Below are 21,391 nucleotides of genomic sequence, written 5' to 3' on the forward strand. Positions count from 1 at the left end.
GTCATCAAAATAAACAAACCAAAAACTAAACAAATATCTTTTTTATACCTTCTGGACTTACCAGACAGACTTAACTAGTTAGTGGCCGTGACATACTTTGAAATACCTACGATTATTTTAGGAACCAGGAGGGTACATGGCATGAAAGGTAAATCCATTCCCAATTATGCTCTTGTTTTCACTTTTGAATGAGAAACTCATTTCCAAGAGAAGCAGTTCAGATTTGCCCAACTTCCTCTGGTTCAGCTTCAGTGATTATTTAGCCTTCAGCCTATTAAAAAAAAAAAAAGGCTGAAATGGCCAAGTCCTTAAAAGTCAAGACAATATTGACTTGTCTATACATTAGATCATCGGGCTATACATTAGATCTCCAAGAACTCATTCTTCTTGCATAACTGAAACTTTGTACCTTTGACCAACGTCTCCTCATTTCTTCCTCCTGCCCACCCTCCACTCCCACCCCCTCAGAAACCAGCTTCGTTGTGGCCAACGTTTCACTCTATCCCTATCTATCTATCTATCTATCTATCTATCTATCTATATCAAAGCATCAAGTTATACACTTTAAATATATACAGTTTTTGTATGTCAAAGATATCTGGGTAAAGTTGTTCATAAAAAGTCAAGACAGATACTGATAATTTAGGAACTCGTAAAAACTTTTATAACCGCTGCCTGCTTTTTGTTTGTAGAAGTAGGCGTCAGTATACCAGAAATACAAAACTTCTGATTGCATGAGACTAGTTTTTCTAGCTGGGTAAAGAGATTGACTTTCTAATTTTTAAGATCAGTTTATTTGGGAAGAGAAGATAAGATAGAGAGACAAGTAATATCCAGAGAATGGACTGAGTAGGTTGACTAGTAATGGGGACAGGGATTCACATCCAATTCATGGATGCCAGTGTAAGTAACGCTTAAAAAATTATTGGATGGATTAAAAGAGTTTCCGTAATCACTTCTTATTTTTTTCATTCATATATTCATTTAACATTTATATAGTACCATGTGCCAGTGTTTCTGCTAATTTTAGGAATGCAAAAATGAACAGTATGGTCTTTGACCTCAAAAAGATCGCAGTTCAGTGGGAGAGTCAGACATATCTTTTGAAACTATGTATGTAATATCAGGTAAGAAGCATTGTAATAAAGATATGTAGGTGATATCGGTGTGGGGGAGGGGTGGTCAGACAATGCACAAGACATATGTGACCCCTGAATTCCCAAGATTATAATGTTGAATGGAGGGATTCAAGATGAGTTAAGAAGTCATCACTCAGCACCATGATAGGGGAAGGCCTGGGTGTTGTAGGAAAATAGAGTTTCTACGGTTGAACTCAGAATCCTGTGTTGTGGAGTCAGAGAAAAATTAAGAATTAACCAGGCCAAAAGAATCACAGAAAATGAAGCAAATAAAGCTGCCTTAGGGAAGGAGGAGTGTTGGGAAAAGCTTCTCAGAGGCGATGGTCTTTGGGCTTTGTCCTCCGGTTAAATCAAGGAGCAGTAGGGAACTCGATAATATCAGGAAAGGGAAGGAAGCGACTGCTCAAGATTGCTCAAATCCTCTCCGCTAGCAGCATTCCTTTAAAGAGTTTCAGATGCTGTGTCCACAAAGGGCCAGACCTTCCCCTTACCGTTGGTCGAAAGATGGAACAGTGTTGCCCAGAACATCTCAGACACTCAGTACTCGTCCCTAAAAGCCCCTTAAAGTGGCATCGGGGAGGGAAAATGATACTTCATCCATTCTGAACAAATAGGAAATTGCTATTTTTAAGGTTTGATCTGAAAGACACACACCTCCCCTCCCATAGGGTAAACCCCGCACTACTGAATTTATCTGTGTCAGAGACGCCAGAGGCTGAATTGATTGTGCTGTAAATTGAACCTCGGGTTCCATTCTGAGTACTTGAAACATGATACTCCAGCCACTAAGCCCTCCCGCTTGGGTGGTTTTTTTCCTTCAATTCTGAGATGTTGAACTATTTCTGCAGCTCTTGGTGCTGTCTGTGCCTGGGCCAGGAAATGCAATTTTGATAAAATCTCATAAAAATATAGGGAGATGTTGAAGATTAATACCTATTGATAATCCAAACTGCCAGAAAGGGAGATACAGAGGAGAATTTAATCACCTGAAAACTGGTTGCAAAACTGTGTGGTTTTATTTTCAGCTGTCTCTTCCATCTACTTGTTTCCAACCCAGGGTGAGTTTTGACGAGGGCCACTCCTGGAACAAGTACGGTTTCACTTCGGTTCCTCTTTTTGTGGACGGTGCTCTGGTGGAGGCAGGCGTGGAGACCCAAATTATGACGTGAGTACTTCTTTGTCTGTGGTCAAAAGGAGCCTGGAGACCTGGGTTCTACTTCCACGGAGACCATGGACTTTCCCCAGGGAGGCTTACACGAAAGCATTTCAGTCTCTGGACCAAAGTTTCCTCATCTGTAAGATGGACATATTTATGCAACACCCACCAACTCAAGAGGCTACTGACAGGATTAGAGAAGCTGGGCTTCTAATTGAAAAGTTAAGGTTTCTCATAAAATTAAAGTATTGTAACAAATTTCCATTTATCCAAAACCCAAGCAAACAGAAAGCTTAAGTCTTTCGATGTGTTTTCTCTCTTTCCAAAACAGCCTAGTAAGGAACTAGAGATGGGGACAGAGGGAACAAAACAGCCAACTTACTGAAAACAGGGAATGTTTTTAGGGAACCTCCTAGAGCCTGTGATATACACACACACACAGAGTTGCTATTGTTCCACTTCAGATTAATTTGCTGTGAAAATTTTTCTACACTCCTTTACAATGAGAATAATGGTAGAAAATAATGGTAGAGATATAGATCTTAAAGCTGTAAAAAGCTCCAAAGTACTATCTGAATATTAAAGAAGATAATAATAATTTGGTGTTTTCTAAAATTATATCAAAGTTTAATTCTTAAAAAGTTGATTATGCGTGTTTGTGTGCACTGCTGTAGGTAGGGGGGGTGTGGAGGAATAGTTGTGGTAACCCTTCACCAGCAATACGAAACCCCACCGCCCTCCACCTCCCCTACTCCCAAGAGACTGGAATATCTTACACTTTAATTATTTGCTGGACAGAATGAAGGGAGTCTGCTGGGCAAGATTAAGGGGAATTTTCTATACTGTGGACTTGTCACAGAAAGGCTCATAGAATGCTCCTGGGCTAGCTTGGGGGAACGCTGTCATCTTCTTACTCTAGGGAACACTGCTCTTCTTTTAACCTTTGCGTTCATTAATTTCTTTATAGTTTGAATCAGTCTTTTCCTGATATGACACTGATGAGCTTTGCGGAGGAGGCAAATACAAGGGCAAATGGCTAATTCCTATGCTTTACTTTTTTTCCCAGAGTGATCAGTTGAAAAATCTTTTATAACTGCAGCTACGCAGTTTTGATCAAATGTTGTAATCTAGCCCCAGACTGGACCACTTTTTGCCATGCTCCTTCCCTCCACTTCCATCCTCATATCCAGAGGGCTGACCAGCCACTCCTCTGAGCTTTCAGAATGACAGAAAGAACCCAGCCATGATGGAAAATGGTGCACAAATTGGAGAAAACAGACAGAACAAATGGACAAAAGTCCAGTCCTAGGAAATTCAGCAGAAACACTACAAAGGGGTTCCATGTCTATAGGGTATGTCTATAAAAAGAGTCTGTAGGATTCCCAGTGTCCTCATTATTTAAAAAATGTTCGTAACAGAAAATTTGGGTGGCTCCACAAAATGTCTTTAAAATTATTTGAAACAAGTGCAACGAAGAGTGATTTTAAATTATCTTCTTTAATTCTTTCTGAATTTTCCAAATTGCCTGTACAACCTTCTCTCTAACTTCAAGGGTGTGAACTGTGTCTTTTAAAGACTTAACGCTCATTTCTGAGCATGATCCGTGTGTTGGGCACGTATGATCTATTGTTGGAAATTGAAAGACATGATGTCAAACCCTATGAGGCGCTGCTACAGTCTTCCCAAGGGGTATATTGTATTCGTAACTGATGTCTTTAGAGGCCAACTTGTGCCATGATAGAACTTCTCTGGACAGTTCTGTTGTACAATGTAAACAAGGATTTCTTGTAGAATTTGTTACTCAGGAAGTACAGCTTTAATTTGAGTTTTTTCAGCAATTTCTTTTCGTTCTCCTAAAATATCCTCCGAAACAGAATTGTCTCACCATCTAAATTTCTAATTAAATTTCCTGTGATAACAAATGGACTCTATTGTTGCTGTCAAGTCACTTTATTAATTAAGAGTTAACACTGTTGTATGCAAGTTTAGCTGTTTGAGCCATAGACAGTATTTAAGATATAGTATGTTAGTAATGCTTAGAGTCTAAAGCCTCATCGTTTGGTAGATACACAGCAACAATATGTTGTATAAATACAAATTCTGGATGTTCAAAGGCAGTATCATAACATAAACTTTATTTCTAAAATACAAATGATTTGATAAATATGTAGATATATATGCATAGTGAATATATATGCAAGTATTTGTGTGTATAGACATATGTACACGTATATGTGTACACATAGATATACATGTATATATGGAGAGATTTAGACAACAGAGATACAGTGAGAGAGAAATCCCAAGGATCTAGGGTCCCAGCAAGACCTTCGAAAAGTTATACTATTAAAAAAAACTAGTGGTACCTATGTGTCAGATACTATTCTAGATGAACAAATCAAGAAGAAACCCCTGTCCTCGTGGACTGCATACATTAAATAAATGTGACATACAAATGACTCTGTCATGTTACCCAGAATACTCTGCCAAGGGATTAAAATATTTTCTTAGGAATTCCAGGAAGTGTACCCCAGAATACTAGGAATACTGCCATCTTTTTTCATAAGGATCTCTGACCATGAGCTGACTTTTCCAAATGATTTCCCATCCTTCGCTTAATCACTAGATATGAAAAGAAAACCTTCCTCCTTTCTGGGACTTCCTCCAATATGGCCACTAGGAAGTTGCAAGTATTGAGTTCTAAGTTCTGTAAGGCGAAGGTTCACACGTTCAAGAAGGTTGTGCAATCTACTTGAATGGATCGAGCCAAATGTGGCTACTCATCACAATCAAATCTGACATGGCCCTAGAAGGTTGGGCAGTGAAGACACGTATGGTCCTAAAGTCAGGTCTTCCCTGTTTTTGTAGCAAAGAGACATACTGGTCCTCCTTTTGTTCTGTGTTCTCCTTATCTCATACTGTGATTTATCCTGCGTTCTCTTGAATGAGGCCTCTCTGAACTCATTGCATGCTTCTCTTGGGCATTACTTTGAACAATAGTGCATGTACACCAATCTCTGCATGACCTGGCGTTCCCCAGGAAATTTAAAGCCACAGTTTAAATTCTGTATTCATCTAATAGTAAATGGTAATTTTTTTTTTTTTTTTTCTCAGCTTTGGATGGGGTTTAGCTGGTCACATGGATATGAGGGAGATTGACCTCAGGGCTAAACCATTGACTGAAAAGATGATCTAGTGCTTCTGTTTTTCTTTCCTCCCCAGTAAGACTCCAAGGAGTGTGGCAGAGCTTTTGTCTCCCTTCTACCTTGCTTATCAAGATTCTTTAAATGCTAGTAAGTAGAACAGGAACTAGAATAGTGCATAATTTTCTTATATGGGATTTGAGGCAGACAGGTATTTGTCCTTCATGGAATTAAGATGAGTTTGGAAGCAATCATCCAACCAAGTATAAACAATTCAAGCTCCCTATTTTTAACTTTTTATTAATTCAAAGTTTCTCTAGTATGAAAATGATCCTGGGCTCCTTAGACAGCCAGAAGTGTAGGCCCTGGAATGATTGCCGAGAGGCAATTTCTGGCTCTGTCTTAGGTTTAAAAAGGACTTTAAAACTAAGTGGCCCACTGAGGATGACCACTGTTTTTCTCGCATGGAATAGCCATGACAAAGACTAAAGCAGGTGTTCAAATAATTTTATATATGCTTTAGGAACTTCGAGGACAGGAGGTCCATCTGGGGACAAGATTGCTTAACCTTGCCATTTAGCCAAAAACTTATTTATGATGTAGGCTATTTGAATTCTGTATCCTGCCTCTTTCTGTTAACCCTGACTCTGTAGTTCAACTGAAGTCAGGGAGAAAGAAGGGCTAGCTCATTCACACTAAGGTTTTATTGCCTTGTTGCCTTCATTTGGAGGATATAATATATATATAAGTTTGTGATGGTTAATGTTGTGGGTCAACTTGACTGGGTCATGGCGTGCCTAGGTACTTGGTCAAGCGTTATTCTGGATGCTTCTGTGAAGGTGTTTTTGGATAAGATTAGCATTTAAATCAGTAGACCCAGTAAAGCAGATTGTTCTCCCTAATGTGGGTGGAACTCATCCAATCAGTTGAAGGCCTGGTTAGAACTAAAAGGCTAACTCTTCCCTGAGCAAGAGAGAATGCTCCTTGCCTGGCTGCATTTGAACTGAGACATGGCTTTTTCTTGCCTTTGACTCCAACTGAAACTTCCACTTTTCCTGGTCTCAAACCTTGGAACTATACCATTGGTCCTCCTGCGTCTCCAGCTTGCTGACTCACCCTGCAGGTCTTGGGACATGTCAGCCCCCATAATTGTGTGAGCCAATTCCATATAGTCAGTCTCTCTCTCTCTCTGTCTCTCTCTCTTTGTCTCTGTCTCTATCTCCTATTCATTCTGTTTCTCTAGAGAGCCCTGACTACTACACATTCATTCAGAAACATTTCATGAGCTTCTGATATGTTTTAGACCCTCTTAAGGAATATCAAAGAGGTAAATACAATTATATCTACTTTTAAGGAGCTCTCAGTCTGGTGTGTTGGGGGGTGCGGGGAATGAGATACACAATCATCAAGAATCCCTAGTTATATAACCAGGATACAAGTAGAGGGAAGTGAAAACTTCACATGTATGAAATGTGACAACTGAGTCAGTCTGGAAGTTTCAGTAGCAGTTCACCAATGGACAACCAATTAATAGGTAATAGAATGTAAGCTCAAAGAAAGCACACATTTTAAACAGTTTTGTTGAGCACTCTAACCTCAGTGCCTAAAAGAGGGTTGACATGTAGTCAGAAATCACTTCTTATTGGTTGAAAGAATGAATGACTTCAAAGCAAAGGAAAGAACCATGAGAGAGCATGACTGGGGTTAAGGCGTTGAGCCCATGAAGGGTCTTAGATTATGTTTAGGAATTTGACTTATATCCAGAGTGATGTTCTTGAAATTGGAAATATGGAAACACCACTCCTCTTCACAAAATGCGTGGAGGGCTTTCCATTGACTTTAGGATGAAGTCCAACTCATTGAATGATCTATAAATATCTACACTGAGTCCATGTCTGGGACCTCATTTCTGGCCCCCATGCTCTGACCACCCTTCTCTGATCTACTGGTGCCTTTGTGCCCCAGGGTCTTTGTCTGTGTATCCATCTGGAATGTGCTTGCCCTCCCCACTTGAACAACCAAGCTTCTAATTAAGTCTTTCAAGTGTCAGCCTAAGTATCAGTTTTCTGGCACACTCTTCTTTAGCCCACCAGACCAGGTTGGGGCCCCACTCTATATATAGCCTTAGCCCTATGTATTTTTTCCTTCACAACACTTTGGGCAATAAATATTAATGAAAATGGCAGTTGGTTTAGTAGGTTCCCCTCCCCCTTCATCTAACCTTGAGACACAGACACACATGTGTTTGCACATAAACAACACACACGTGCACACACACACACTGACTTTAAGTTCCCATGAGGGAGGATCTTTGTGTATTTTGTTTTTTTGACTGCCATGTGCATCAGTTTTGTGCTAGCACCGAGGATTTAACCGTATATATGTATTAAGTGATTGAATGAAGAAATGAATGAATTAACACATGACTCTTATGGTTCCCAATAATCTTACCACCATTGTGAGTATAGTGACTTCTCTGGCCCATGGCTCTAGCATTTTAGGGAGTTGCTTATAGATCCCCAGAGATTCTGAAGTGCTCTGATCAGAATCCAATAGTTGCAAGTTATGGGCGCCTGGAGTTGGGTAGGAATCAGAGCAGCCTGTGTCTGTGTGCAGACGTGTGTATAGGGGGTGATGAAGCAGGAGTGGAATGGCAGTGGACGCAGAAGGGCAGCTAGAGAACGAGGACCATCCTGGGAATGATTCCTTATTTCTTCCACTTTCTACAGAATCTCTCCAGTGTGCGGTTCTCCCGGAGGCCAAAGCTCAGGAGCATGGAAACTTCTAACACCGTGGCTTTATAGGGGAATCTGTGTGGGAGAGATAGTCCCCAGCTTGCAGGCATGGGATTTGCTTGCTTTTATTCCTCTTTTTTCCACTGTCTTTTCAAATGTTATTATTTCAGCATCTCCCTGGTAACCTTGACAGAGGAACCATCTAGTCTAGTCTAATTCACAGTGAAATGTGACCGTTCTTATTACTTAAGGCTGAGAACAGGGCTGGATAATTGACAAGCCGGAGGGCCTATTGCTGTCTCAGGCAGTGGCTCTCCAGCTGACGAGGTGCCTGTGGCTGTTAGAGCACTTGGGACTCTTCGGTCCACTACTGGCCCCCAAATTAGCACTTTAAGGAGAGCTCTTTTTGGCTTGGCTCAGATGTGGCATCAGATGGAAAAACACTGCTTTCCTACAGCCTCAAAGCCACGTTTGAAATTCTTTCTTGATATGAAGTGTTTTAACCAATTGGTTGTGATTTAGCTGATCTTTCACGGGGGCCAGGGAGAACCTGGCAGCCTCCCAGGGGGAAAACAAATCCCCAAAAGGAGGGGTGCAGCTTCCCTGGAAGAGAATAGATAACTTCTTACCGGCAGCAGCCAACCTGTGTCTGCTCCATACCTTCCTTTGTGTCAGGTATCTTGCTGAGCTGTCTCTCAAACTTGATTTCATTGACATTTTTCAATAACCCCATCAGGTAGATCGGATTATTGTCCTTGGGCAGAGGAGGACACTGGGGCTCAGCTCGCACACTCAGTAAGAGAAAAACTGAGGGCAAGGAATGTGAGTTTCAAACCTTAGGCTCAGAGCTGAAATTTGAAGAAAGATACTAGAATTCTCCAAGGTTTATTCAATAAAGGACTGTGGCGTTTGGGGCAAGAGGGGCAGGGATGTTATTCACTAAGTATTGATGGGTACCCACTGTGCTACCAGACACGAAGTCACAGCAGACCCATTCAAACACAGTCTATCTGAAAAAATATGACAAACACATGAAAGACCTACAAAACAAGTAAATGGTAAGGGGGTAGGACAAATTGTAGTTGCCAATGGATATCAGAGAAGAGATTAAAAATAGAGTAGCCAAGTAGGGCTTTGTGTCTGTGCAGAGAGGGAGGAGCACAGGTCTTGTAGGTGGGGGAACAGTGTGAGCAAACATGGAGCAGTAAGAATATGAACTTGCCTGGCCTGTGCAGGGGAGAGTGACAGATGAGAAGGGCCAGAGATGCTCTCAGCAAATTGTCTAGGGCCAATTGCCTCACTGAGTCCCTGTATAAATCCAATTCTAATTGGCATAAATCTCTGATCCATTGTTCTCCTGGCTCCTGTAAGATTTTGAATTTGTGATTCACAGTATAGATCCTACATCCATAATTTCATACCTATATTGTTTTCTTACAGTTCTTTTTGAAAGTTTTAAAAATACAGTCAAGTACAAAAATCATATTATGAGCACCTGTGTGCCAACAACCTGGAGTTAATAAATATTAACACGTCATCACTTGGGTTTCACATTTTTAAAATAAATAGCAGGGCATTCCAGGTAGAGTTGGTTTTCTTGGTATTGCCCATTTTCAGAACCTTTCCCCTCACTCCCTACACAGATCAACCACTGATGTGAATTTGATGTATATCCTTCTAGTATGTCTGTCGATACTTTTAATACATATTTAGTTATCCATAGAAATATAGGTGGTATTGCTTTGTGTGTTTTTAAATGTGTAATTATCTAAATGCTGTCATTCCTCTACATGCTGCTGTCACTCAGTATTATCTGTCTTGGGACACATCCATCTGATCCAGACACATAATGCTGTGGCATTATGTCGTGACATGAATATGCACAATTTATTTCTCCATTCTCCTGTCGATGGACATTTAGGCTGTTTCCAGTTGTGCACTATTACAAACAGTATTGTCCTATCTTTGTATATGCCTCCAAATGCATACACAGAAGTTCTCAGAACCGCATACCTAAAAATGGAATTGCTGGGTCATGGTGAAATGGCATTGTCACCTTTATTTTTGCACTGTGTTCTAACTGTTTTACATATTGGTCATCTCTGCAGTTGAGGTCGTTTTTAGTCTGAAAGATTCATGAGGTTGGCAACTGTCTTATTTGTCATCCTCCGCCGCCCTGAACATGGAGGCCTGTGCATAATTGGGGCTCAGCAGATACATCGAGAGTGAATAATACTATTGGCCTGAACTGAAAACTATTTAAAAGAAGGGGCTGAATTTTATCTTTTTCCCGATTCTTTTTATCTCTTGGTTCAGGATTTGACACAAAGTAGGAGACTGAGAAATATGACGACAGAGGAAAATGGCACCTCTCCTTCCCCTGCTCTCTTATAGCTCTTTTGACTCCCAGATATTTCCTCCTCTCTCAAACCCCATCTTGAGCATCTATCTTCTCCCTCTTGTTTCCATCTCTTAGGTTCTCCTTCATCACCCAACTCCTGGCTCATCTTTCACAGGTTCACAGACCACACTGCCATTGTTGTGGACTTTAAACTTTCAAACCCGTTGAAGGAGCTTATTAAGTTTTGAGAAAAGAGTCAAAGTTGTTTGGACATTGAATGATTTCTTTCAGTGCATTTAAAAATCAGCTTGCTTTCTTTTGCCTCTTCAGGTCCGATGCCTTTTAGTCGCTTTCTCAATCTTGCCTTCTTCTCTCCTGGTACTTATTTTCAAACCTTTTAATCCCTGCCTGTTTTCACCATCTCACCCAACATCATATCGTGTAACTAACACAGGCTCTGCGTGCAGGATTCCTGGCTGTTGATTCCCTGCCTATTTCTATTAAGGTCTAGTTCATGTCTCACTTTCACTCAATGCAATTCCCCTGCAGCCACTGACCTCCTTTACTACTAATCCCTTCTACACCCTGATGGGAAAACAGTCAGGTGGCATGGACACACACCGAAAGCCAAGGATGTGGCCTGAATTTCTGGAGACCAGCAACTGCTGGCCTCGAAGCCTGGCCTTTCCAGGACGCTGCTCTTTCTGCTTTGATATGAAATCACTACTCAGCAGCTTCCTCCTTGGATGCAGAGAGGAAGGGCCTATGGAGGCAAAGGAGGCGTGAGGGAGCCTAGGCCTTTCCCAGAGCTGAACTCCGTAGGAACACTTAAAGGAGGACTCAGGAGTCCACATGTGTCAAGTTGCTATTGCAAGAACATTGATCATTTCTTTATTCAACAATGTGTATTGAGTGCCCACTACAAGTTAGGCACTGTTCTAAGAGCCTCAGGAGCTGGGCTAAGACATAAACAGGATAGCCAAGGTCCCTGCTGATGGGAAGTTGCTATGTTCTACAGCCTCTTCTGTACCCTACAGAAGAAAGGTCAGTTTTGTATGAGGTTTATTTCAGCCCTAGTATTTATGGAATATTTTTCCATAATCCAATTGAGTTTTAATGGTGGTGGTGGTGGTGGTGGTGTGTGTGTGTGTGTGTGTTTGTGAGAGAGAGAGAGACAGGGCGAGAAAGATTTCAGGGTTACCTCTAACTTCCAAAAATTTAAACTCTGGTTGTGGATTCTGATTACTGCTTATCTCTTAGTCTGAGAAAGAACACTGTCAGTGAATGGAAGGGAATATCACAAAATATTAAAAGTGATTACCTCCAGTGGGGTTTTTATTTTCTCAGCTATAGATATTTAAAGTTTTCAGTTTTTTTATGAGAATGCATTCTTTTTATAATGAGAAGAGGGAAATCATTTATCAAAATTTACTCATGAAATAAAAAGCAGCTTCCAGATAAAAGAGTAGAGGCTGCATTTAGGTATGTGTAGATGATTATGTGAGTCACACTTACTCTACTTTTGAAGTCATGACCTAGAGGAAGGGAGAGTCACAACTACCCACCATCACTCCCCAGTGCTGACTAATGCTCTGAATAAATTAATACTAAATCATTTCAAATAAGCAGGCTACTAGAACCCAATCAAAGACAAGAATGGAAAAAGACAAATCCCACTCATAAAATAAAAATTCAGGAAATTGCTAGATAGTGGCTTCTGATGAAGCAGTGCTCTAAATAATCTTTTCAAGGTCATCTGGTTAATTTATGCTGCATTTGTAAGTTATTGCGTATTTTAAAAATTAATGAAAGATTTAATTATATCAGGGTTGCCTGTGACCTTTTGTGAAATGACTTCATCATAAATCTGCAGGTATTTCAGAACTGTTTTCCAGGTTTCTAATAATTTGTTCTTAAATTAATGACATCCAGCCAGTGAAAGGAGTTGAGGCGGAGTAAAAGGATTGAGTTGGGATTTGCGGTTTCCTAGCAATGGCTAATTCTGAGTCCTGGACGGAGGTGGCAGAGAAGATGGTGTGTGACTCACCAGAATCCATAGCTGGTTTAATTGTTTACTTAGAAGAAAGAGAAATAAATCCAATGTGTCAATAGGGGAAATTGCAAGTAGCCAGTCTGGGTCATTGCAGAGCCTTTGATTTGGGGCACGTTTATCTACATGTCAATGTGGAGGCAACACCTGGACCAATGGGAGACTCCCTCTTCCCTGGTTCCCAGAGGGATATTCCCCTCATTTGTGAACTGAAGGTCTATGCCTACCCTCCATCCTACTGGCCATCCATGAAGTCCAATTTAGATTCCGTCACCCTAGTATCTCTGACCTTTACCCACCTTAGGGGCTTGATGAGAGCAGCTAAGCTGTCTCTGGAGGACAGCTCATTTCCCTAGAACCCAGAATACATCATTGTCTGTGTCATTCTGATGACTCATTTGGCCCATTAGACTGTGCAGAGGAATGACAGATCTTAGCACATCAAAGAAAATCCTCTCTTAGAAGAACCTACTAGCACACATTTATAGTTCCAGAGTTGCAGGCTACAGCTTGGAAAACCCAGAGCTCTCTTTAGACACAGGAGCCTTAAGGAAAAGCCAGCAAAATGTGGAAAGTGGGTCTTGTCTGAAGCCTTCCCTGGTTAACCGTAACCCTGGATGTGATCATGTTCTTCCAGCAATTACTCATGGTACTATTGTCACATATGGCGCACCATGACTCAACCTGCAAGCCACAAAGGTATCCCCATGAAAAGCAGTCAGTGTTGGTGAAAAAATTGGGGTTCAGGTGACTTGGGTTCTGGTCCTTTGTGTTCTTGAGCAGACCACTACTTTACCTGGGGCTTGATTTCTCCAGCTAGCAGGTGAAGGGGTTGGGCCAAAGGTTTATCCCTAAGGACCCTTAGTCTTGAGTACTAAGACTTTATAGTTCTGTTTGCTCTTTTCCATGCCCAGGAACTCCCAACTAGAGTCCAAACCAATGAAGATTGCCATAGTTCAGGTTCAAGTACATAATTCTCCACATAGTAAGTGCTTTAGACCTTGAGACAAATTGGGCCATAATTGGAGCTCTCTAGGTAACATCTTCTCTGCCTATTTCTCTTTTCTTACTTCCTCCAGCTGTGCTTTCAGTTTTATATATTTCATGGTGTTTTCTGCCTTTTATGCAAGCAGCCTAAGAGATCCCCCCACCCGTGCCCATATCTCTGTGCCAAACTGTGCAGTCAAGTGATTGCTAATGAGTCACAAAATGCTTAAAAAAGGATATGAGAGCCTTGTTGAAAGCGGTGCTGATAACTGTCATAACATTAGCAGCAGCTGCCTAAATTGGACTCCTGGCTCCAAGAACTGTTTGCTGTGTAACCTTTCACTGTGCTAAGGGTGACACTCAAAACATAGGAAAAAAATGCTACAAAAATTCAGAGGAAAGAGATCATTTTTTCTTCCGAAGAAGGAAAGGAGTGGAGAAGGAAGAAAGATCACAGAGCGCATAATAGAAAAGTTAGCATTTAAATTAAAACCCAGAAGAATAATCCATCAAGAAGATAGAAAAATCTCAAAACCTGCATAGTGCAATGATTGCATAATACAAAAACCTACAAAAACTCAAGGAGAATTGGAAGATTTGAAATATTGTAGGGGGATAGTTTAATAAACTTCACATAGAAACCAACAGACTAAGCAGTCCAAAAGTTAGTGTGGTTTTGGATATGAATGACACTATTGCAAGCTTGATTTAAGAGAACTATGTGCAACCCTCCACACAACAAATAGAGAATATGTTTTCTAAAAAAAACATTTAATGTATTTTTTAAATTGACTACATACTGGGCCACATACAAAGGCTGGACTAATTCCAAAGATCTGATACCACTGAGATTATATTCTCTCTGTTCAATCAAAATTTTAAAATGATAAGAAAAATAAATTTAAAAAACCCCACCTCATCTGCTTAGTTTTGTTCTTTAAAAGAGAAATCGAAATGGTCACTACAAAATACTTAGATTTGAAAAGATTTCCTTCTCCTTTCCCCCCTTCCAAGAATTACTGCATATTATTTGACTTCAGACTTGCAGAATGGGTAGGAGTTGGACAAGATCAGATGTTGGGACAGGCACCCCTGGCAGAGGAAAAGCAAGCGCTAGGAAATCATGCTTCTTTTAGTGGAACAAAAGGGAATTCTGTCTGAGCACAAGTAACACTGTGAAGTAGCAGGAGATAATGCTGCAAAGGTAGATAGGGAAGCTCTTGTATCAAATTCAAAGTTCTTAGCATGATATTCGTGACTAAATCTTGTAAGAGGTTAGGAACAAGAGTAGGTACCTTGGGAGTTTTCTGCATAGAAATTAAAGTTGAAGAGATGAATGTCATAGAAGGATATTAGGGGACCTCTTGAGCCACATATGAAGAACCAATGTCAAGTGTAGGGACAGATAAGAAGAAGGCTTAAGTTACCAACAGAGATGTGAAGAGGAGGAGTGGGGGGAGAAGTACACTTGGAGAAGTAAGAGGAAGACAGGGAGGATATGGTGTTACTGAGACAAAGGGTTAGGGAAACTGAGGAAGGCCTCTGCTCCGTGGGAGAAGATTACCATGTGCTCACACAGGAAGTCTAGAAGAGAGATCACTTGGACTTTGAATACCTCAGGAACACTTCTAAGAGGAGATGGCATTTAAGTCGGGGCTTGGGTAGGTTTTAGGACAGGAGAGACTGAAGGAGGATGTTTCTAGTGAAAAACATGGCAAAAATAAGGTGTGAAATCAGGAGTATGTGTGTGGGGTGTGTGTGTGTGTGTGTGTGTGTGTATGCTAGGGACTCTGCTAAATGTTCCACAGCTATTATCATCAGCACGTGTGTGCGTGCACACAAACACAACTATCTATGTAGACTAAGCATTTGTAGAAAGGGAAATAGACCAGTTTGGCAAGAACAGATAGGGGAGAAGGAAGAAAAGTTTGGAAAGGAATATGATGGAATGGGATGAGATGGAATGCTAGTTCTAGGAACGTGGTCCCTATTCTATAGCCATAATTTCTGAGTGTAGATGTGGTGTCATTGGAATAATGTTTTAAGACAACTGTCTGGAAACAGGTGGAGGATAGGTTTCATGAAGATGGATGTAGGGTGTAAATGAGTGAGGGGGCAAGAGGTACTGAGAGCCTGGAATACAGTCTTCAGACGGAGGAAGAGCAGCCAGTAAGAGCTTTGGCCTCACATGAATGTCAACTTGAAGCCTAGCTCAATCTTGACCTTGAACACGGCCCTAGGGCCTCAGTTTCCTCATCTGAAAAGGCTGTACCTAAGATTCTCAGGCCTTGTGTGGAGGATTCGGGGTAATAATAGCCAGGGAACATTCAGCAGAGTCTCTGGCACCTGACAAGCATGCTGTCAATGGTGACCGTCAGTGGTGGCCATTATTAGTATCAGGGCATAAGAGTGGGATACAAGTGGAGTTGGTGAATCTGAGAGATTTTGTAGAAGTGTAAGAAAAGGATTGAATGTCAGGCTAGAGGTTAAGAGAGAAGACATACTGAGGGCTGAGCCTCTGCTAATGCAGAGGTTTCTAGCCTGATGTCTGAGAATTCAGTTGAGGCAGTAACAGAAAGAGGAAAGTCAGGAAGAAACTGGCAGAGTCAGCTTTGGCCTTGTTCTCTTTCTTAAGGTTTTCTTCAGGCAGACAGAGATGGGAGAGGTGGGGGTTACAGGAGCTCAGGGTGCTGGTGCTGGAGTGACTGAGGAGGATAAGGGAAGGGGGAGGTCCTGGGGCAGCTTGATGACAACACAGTATTATCCTAGTGGAGTTCCACCAGATGTTCCCTCAAAGGTCAGTCTACAGTGACATCCTGCTAATCTAACTCCCCACGCACTGTTGATTATATCTTTTGCATATTTCCAGTGGTTTCCTAGTGATGAATTCTTGTTCTTTTCCTCTCGGAAAGATTGTGGTCAACCACTGTCTCCTTGAAACTTCTTTCAGCTTTTATAACTGTATATAAAAGTTGGTGTATTTGGAGGTCAAAAAAAGAACCAGGTTACTATGCAGGGGAGAATCAGGTAACCCAGAGTTGCTCTCCTGTAAAGACGAGAACATCTTTACATAGCCTGCTCCTCTAATTACATTTAGTGTGGCATTGTTTCCACCTAAATTATAGCAATTATATACCAAGATCCCCTTTGAAATCATTTAATTAATGAGTAGCTATCCCTCTGTGTGGATGGAATTCTAATGAAGTCTTTTATTTTTGTAAACCACCTCCATCCCTCAAATTAATCACTTCCCTCCCCACAAGGTTTCCTCAGGTCTGGATGGTGGATTAGAGAAGGTGTGTTATTTAGGGTCCCAGCAAATCACGGTTGTTTGTGGAAATCCTAGCACAGACCGTGATAACAAGGGGTAGAGAAACTGCTGCTATTTTTCCTGAGATTGTTTTAGTGCTCCTAAACCTCAAAGGGCATACAACTCAACCATGATCTTTGGCCCAGAAATAAGGGTAGATAAAGCCATTACCCCAGTTTTGGAAGAAGTGGATGGTTTTGATAGATTAATTCTACCCATTAATCAACCCAGAACTATTTATTGAGCATCTGTTATATGAAAGAAGTGCCAGTGGAGACAAAGCTGAATGACGCTAATTGATAAATCCTTTGTGTATGGGGTCACCAGGAGACAGATAGCTTATCTACCTGGAGGTAGACATAGGGATTGAAAGAACATAAACTCTTGGAAATCGTCTTTAAGGAGCCATGTTCCACCTAGACTATTTTTGCATCCCATCCTTTCAGTATACGTGTCACTGATTAAAAATGATCTTCTGTGAAGAAGCTGAAAGCTTGAGAGATGAAGTGATTTGCTCAAGGTCACCTAGCTAATTTAGTGGCTGACAAGGACTAGGAAAAGACAAGTCTTCTATTTCCTTGCCTACTACTTTTGCCACCATGCCCAGACCACCTGTATGTTCAAAGTTAAACAACCACACAAGAGGACACTCTGACCAGAGTCACATTAGCAGTGCAGACAGATAGCAACAGAGGAGTTTAATAGAAAGAGAGAGATGGTCTCAGGTTTGTAAAGCCCAAGACGAAGGCCAATCTTGAGTGGAGCCAAAAACTCTCATGAAAAAAAAAATCCAGGTGACAAGGTAAAAAGAAAAACAAAAACAGAAGTAATAAATTGTAATAGATTTTTCCTGAAAATCCATATTGTGAAAAATGGCTCTGAGAATTCATTTATTTTGTTCTGTGGTGAGGAGTAACTTCTTCAGGGGAACTAAAGGGTAGGCTACCTGTTTCCAGACAGTCATCTGTATTTATGTATGAGGTATCTACTTTCTGCAAGGCTCTATAGAAGATGTCACACACGCACACACACAAAAGACAAAGCCCCTGCATTTTAGGTTAGTATTTACCTTGCAAAAGGAATTTTGAGCCAACCCTATTGAAACCTCTTGATGAGCAGGGCCTTGGGTATGAGTCTGTGGGGGTCCCAGCAATGAGAATGATGGCGATGGTAATGAATATTTATTGTCAATTGGGAGTTTTCAAGATTTTCACATACATTATCTTGGGGTTTTGATTATGTTGATGAAAATACGCTTTGAGTTAAGAAGGGGGACTGGGGATACATTTCTGAAGAAGGAGGTCAAAATAGTTTATCTTGGTAATTGCAAGGAAGTGGGACTGTGGATGACAGTGAATTTGAACACGCTAGAAATTAGCTTTTTTGCCAAAGACTTGAAAATGAAGCCACACTCTCAAATTGCCTTGTTCCCTTGGTACCCAATAATCAGCCATTCTTTGTCAAGCAACTATTGTTGAAAGGCTTTATGTGGTCCAAAGAAGTATAAGAACATTCCCAGCCTTACAAAGCTTTCTATTTGGTTGCTACAAATTTGACCAAAAATACAAGAAAATTAAATTCTGGATAAGCGGTCCAGAACAGTGTTTCTTAACAGGTGGTCCTGGAGACAACAACATCAGCATCACCTGGGGAGTTATTAGATATGCAATAATCAGGCACCCAACACTACTAATTAGAAAGTCTGGGTGTGGGACAATCTATATTTAACAAGCTCTCTAGTTGATTCTGATGCGGACAGTGGAGATCCTCTAGTCTAGAGATAACGGGACCATTTGAGTTTCTGAGGAACGAGAGCTCAGTATTATTGGAACAGTCACAGAAGACTTTCTAAAAGAAGTAGTACCTGTTTTGGGAATTACATTATCCTTTTGGAGATGTTCCACATCTTTGGTTCCTCCACCCTAGCCATCTCTTGAGTTTTTGTATTCAATTCGTTTATGAATCACTTTGTTTCCCAAAAAGTTACCACATGTGAGACGAATATGCTGCCCCTGCTTTACTGGTGATAAGCTTAGAGGAACATTTCCAGGAGACGAGAGGCTTTTATCGGGGAAGTTGATTTCTTATATTATTATTTAGAAGCAGTCTAGGTTTTCTCTTTCTCCAATCCAGGACCAAGTTCATCTAGTCAGTGTTTATCACCTCAAAGTGATGGACGTGGTTTCTAATCCCTCTGACTTCTCTGCCAGGTTCTCACTTCTACAGATCCTGCTGCGAACTTTAACATCTGTTCTAAGGGTAGTTATGAAAAGGGATGAGAAATGCTTGAAATTAAGTTAGTCCTTATTTTATCTCCGACTTAGTTTGCTGTGTTTCTGTCATTTCTTCATCTTCCATGAGCTCCAATCAGAAGAGCAGTGAATGAATCCAGTATTGAACAGAATTAGGGAAGCCAGATCTTTGCAAAAGAGAGACCCTGCATCAGAGTCACTTATGCCCCAAAGGAGGGGGCCCACCATGAACTGATAGTGGATGGAGAGACGGGAGTACATCAATGTCTGAAAGTTACTAAGGGGTTTTACCCTACTAATTTTAGTTGGGATCCAGTGAGAAAATGAACAAAGCTCATAATCCTAACATTAAATGTTTAAAAATTTGCATCTGGCACAGGAAAATGACCCCGCGGGAGAGCATACTAGCCAACCCCTGAGTGGAAATATCAGTGTACCAATTTACAGTTTGGGGAAGGACCTGGAAAACATGGTGTAAGGAAATTTGGGTTAGAAGCCAAAGAAATACTGGTGAAAGGAATGCACCTGCGGGAACTGTAGAAGAGAAGAATCTAAGTTAGTCCACAAGTTCTGAATGAGCCTCTATTTTATGTTCAGTTCTGAAATGAGCCCTCAGATCAGAAACAGATATCCCTAAAAGCCGGGAAGGCCAACAACATGGACATCCTTAGAGGCTCAGGGTCAGTTAGGCCACACGTACTTGTATGATGCCAGCATCCTCCTCAACATCAGCCCTGGGAAATGGTTAAGCCTGAGCTTGAAGTTCTCTGCTTACTAACTCCTGAGCCATTCCTTTCCTGTGTGGGCAACTTTGTCTATTAGAAAGATCTCTCACATTTTGTAAACTTTTACACTTTTATTTTTTGTTATTTTTTAATACTCAAGAGATCTCCCTAAAGTGCCCATTTATTTATTGTTCTTCCCTCCACTGCCCCTTCCTAAGTCATCCCCATGTTAACCAGCCATAGTTTTTATACCACTCCTTGGATTGGTAGATGAACAGTGGTCTCAAATCATATCGCCATTTGTATTATTTCTTGTGCCTCCTGTAACAAATTACCACAAACTGGGTGGCTGAAGAAACAGAAATTTATGCTCTCATAGTTCTAGAGGCCAGAGTTCAAGGTCAAGGTGGCAGCAGGACCGCGCTCCCTCTAGTGCACTAAAGGAGAATTCGTTCCATGCTTGTTCCATCTTCTGATGGCTCCAGGTGTTCCTTGGCTTGTATCTGCATAACTCGTCTTTGCCTCTGTCTTCACATAGCCTTCTCCTCTCTGTATGTCTCTCTTCTTTGTATCTCTTATAAGGATACTTCTCATTGGACTTAGGGCCAGGATGATTTTATCTTCAGATCCTTAACTCACAGCTGCAAAGACCTTTTTCCAAATAAGGTCCCATTCACAGGTTACAGGGAATAGAACATGGTCATGTCTCTTTGGGGAGCCACTATTTCATCCAGTACATCATCTGAATCCCTCTCTTTTTCAGTGGTCCTTAAACTTTGGGAACTGTGAACCCTTTTGAAAATCTGATAAAAAGATATGTAATGTCTCCATAGATAAATACACACAGGCCAGTAAATGCATATTTTTATTTCAAATTTCAGGAGATTCAAACTCCACTACCACCACCAAAGCCCCTACATGTACTACTCACGTATATCCTTCTTGAATGGTGACATCCAACACTAAGTACAATTCTCCTTTGTTATGTAGTTAATGTAAAGCAGACCAGGATATTGCCTCTTTTGTTCTAGAGAATATACAAAATTCTGCATTCATTAATGCATTCTAAGATTACCTTAAGTATTTCTGGTCTCTCTGAAGTGTTTACTTATATTAATTACATTGTATACGAAAATTCTTAAGCTGCATCATTATCATTATCATCATCATTATTATTATGTATCCTGAGCTGCACCAAGCCCCATTTCTTTTATCCAATACTTCTGTAGTTGCCAGGGAGGGGCCTGATATTTTTCCCTGTTAGGTCATATATTATTAAATTCAGCCTGTCTCTTCAGTCTGTCAAGACCTTTTTGGGTCCTGATTCTGCCATCAAGCATATTGACTGTTTCTTCCAGCTTTGTGTCATCAGAAAATGCAACTTCCAATGATGATCATTATTTTCATGTCATCAAGTCATTAATAAAAATGATGAACAAGAAAGAGCAGACAGCAGGTAACCTTGCAGCTGACTACTCACCCCCTCCCTCCTGGTTGATTTTAATGCCTTAATTAGGTACTGTTCAGCCACATAATTTTACTAGCACCTGGCT

General features: G+C 40.9%; 1 protein-coding gene across 1 annotated transcript in view; it reads left to right on the forward strand.

Moving 5' to 3' along the window:
• Nucleotides 1-21,391, forward strand: part of SORCS3 (sortilin related VPS10 domain containing receptor 3) — a 602,186-nt gene that overhangs the window by 530,845 nt on the left and 49,950 nt on the right. The window contains exon 14 of the mRNA XM_068549046.1: nucleotides 2,197-2,304. Within this exon, the coding sequence (XP_068405147.1) occupies nucleotides 2,197-2,304 (108 nt within the window). The remainder of the gene's footprint in view (nucleotides 1-2,196; nucleotides 2,305-21,391) is intronic.

Source organism: Eschrichtius robustus, chromosome 7 (assembly GCF_028021215.1).
Source record: "Eschrichtius robustus isolate mEscRob2 chromosome 7, mEscRob2.pri, whole genome shotgun sequence".
In the NCBI taxonomy this organism is placed as follows: Eukaryota; Metazoa; Chordata; class Mammalia; order Artiodactyla; family Eschrichtiidae; genus Eschrichtius; species Eschrichtius robustus.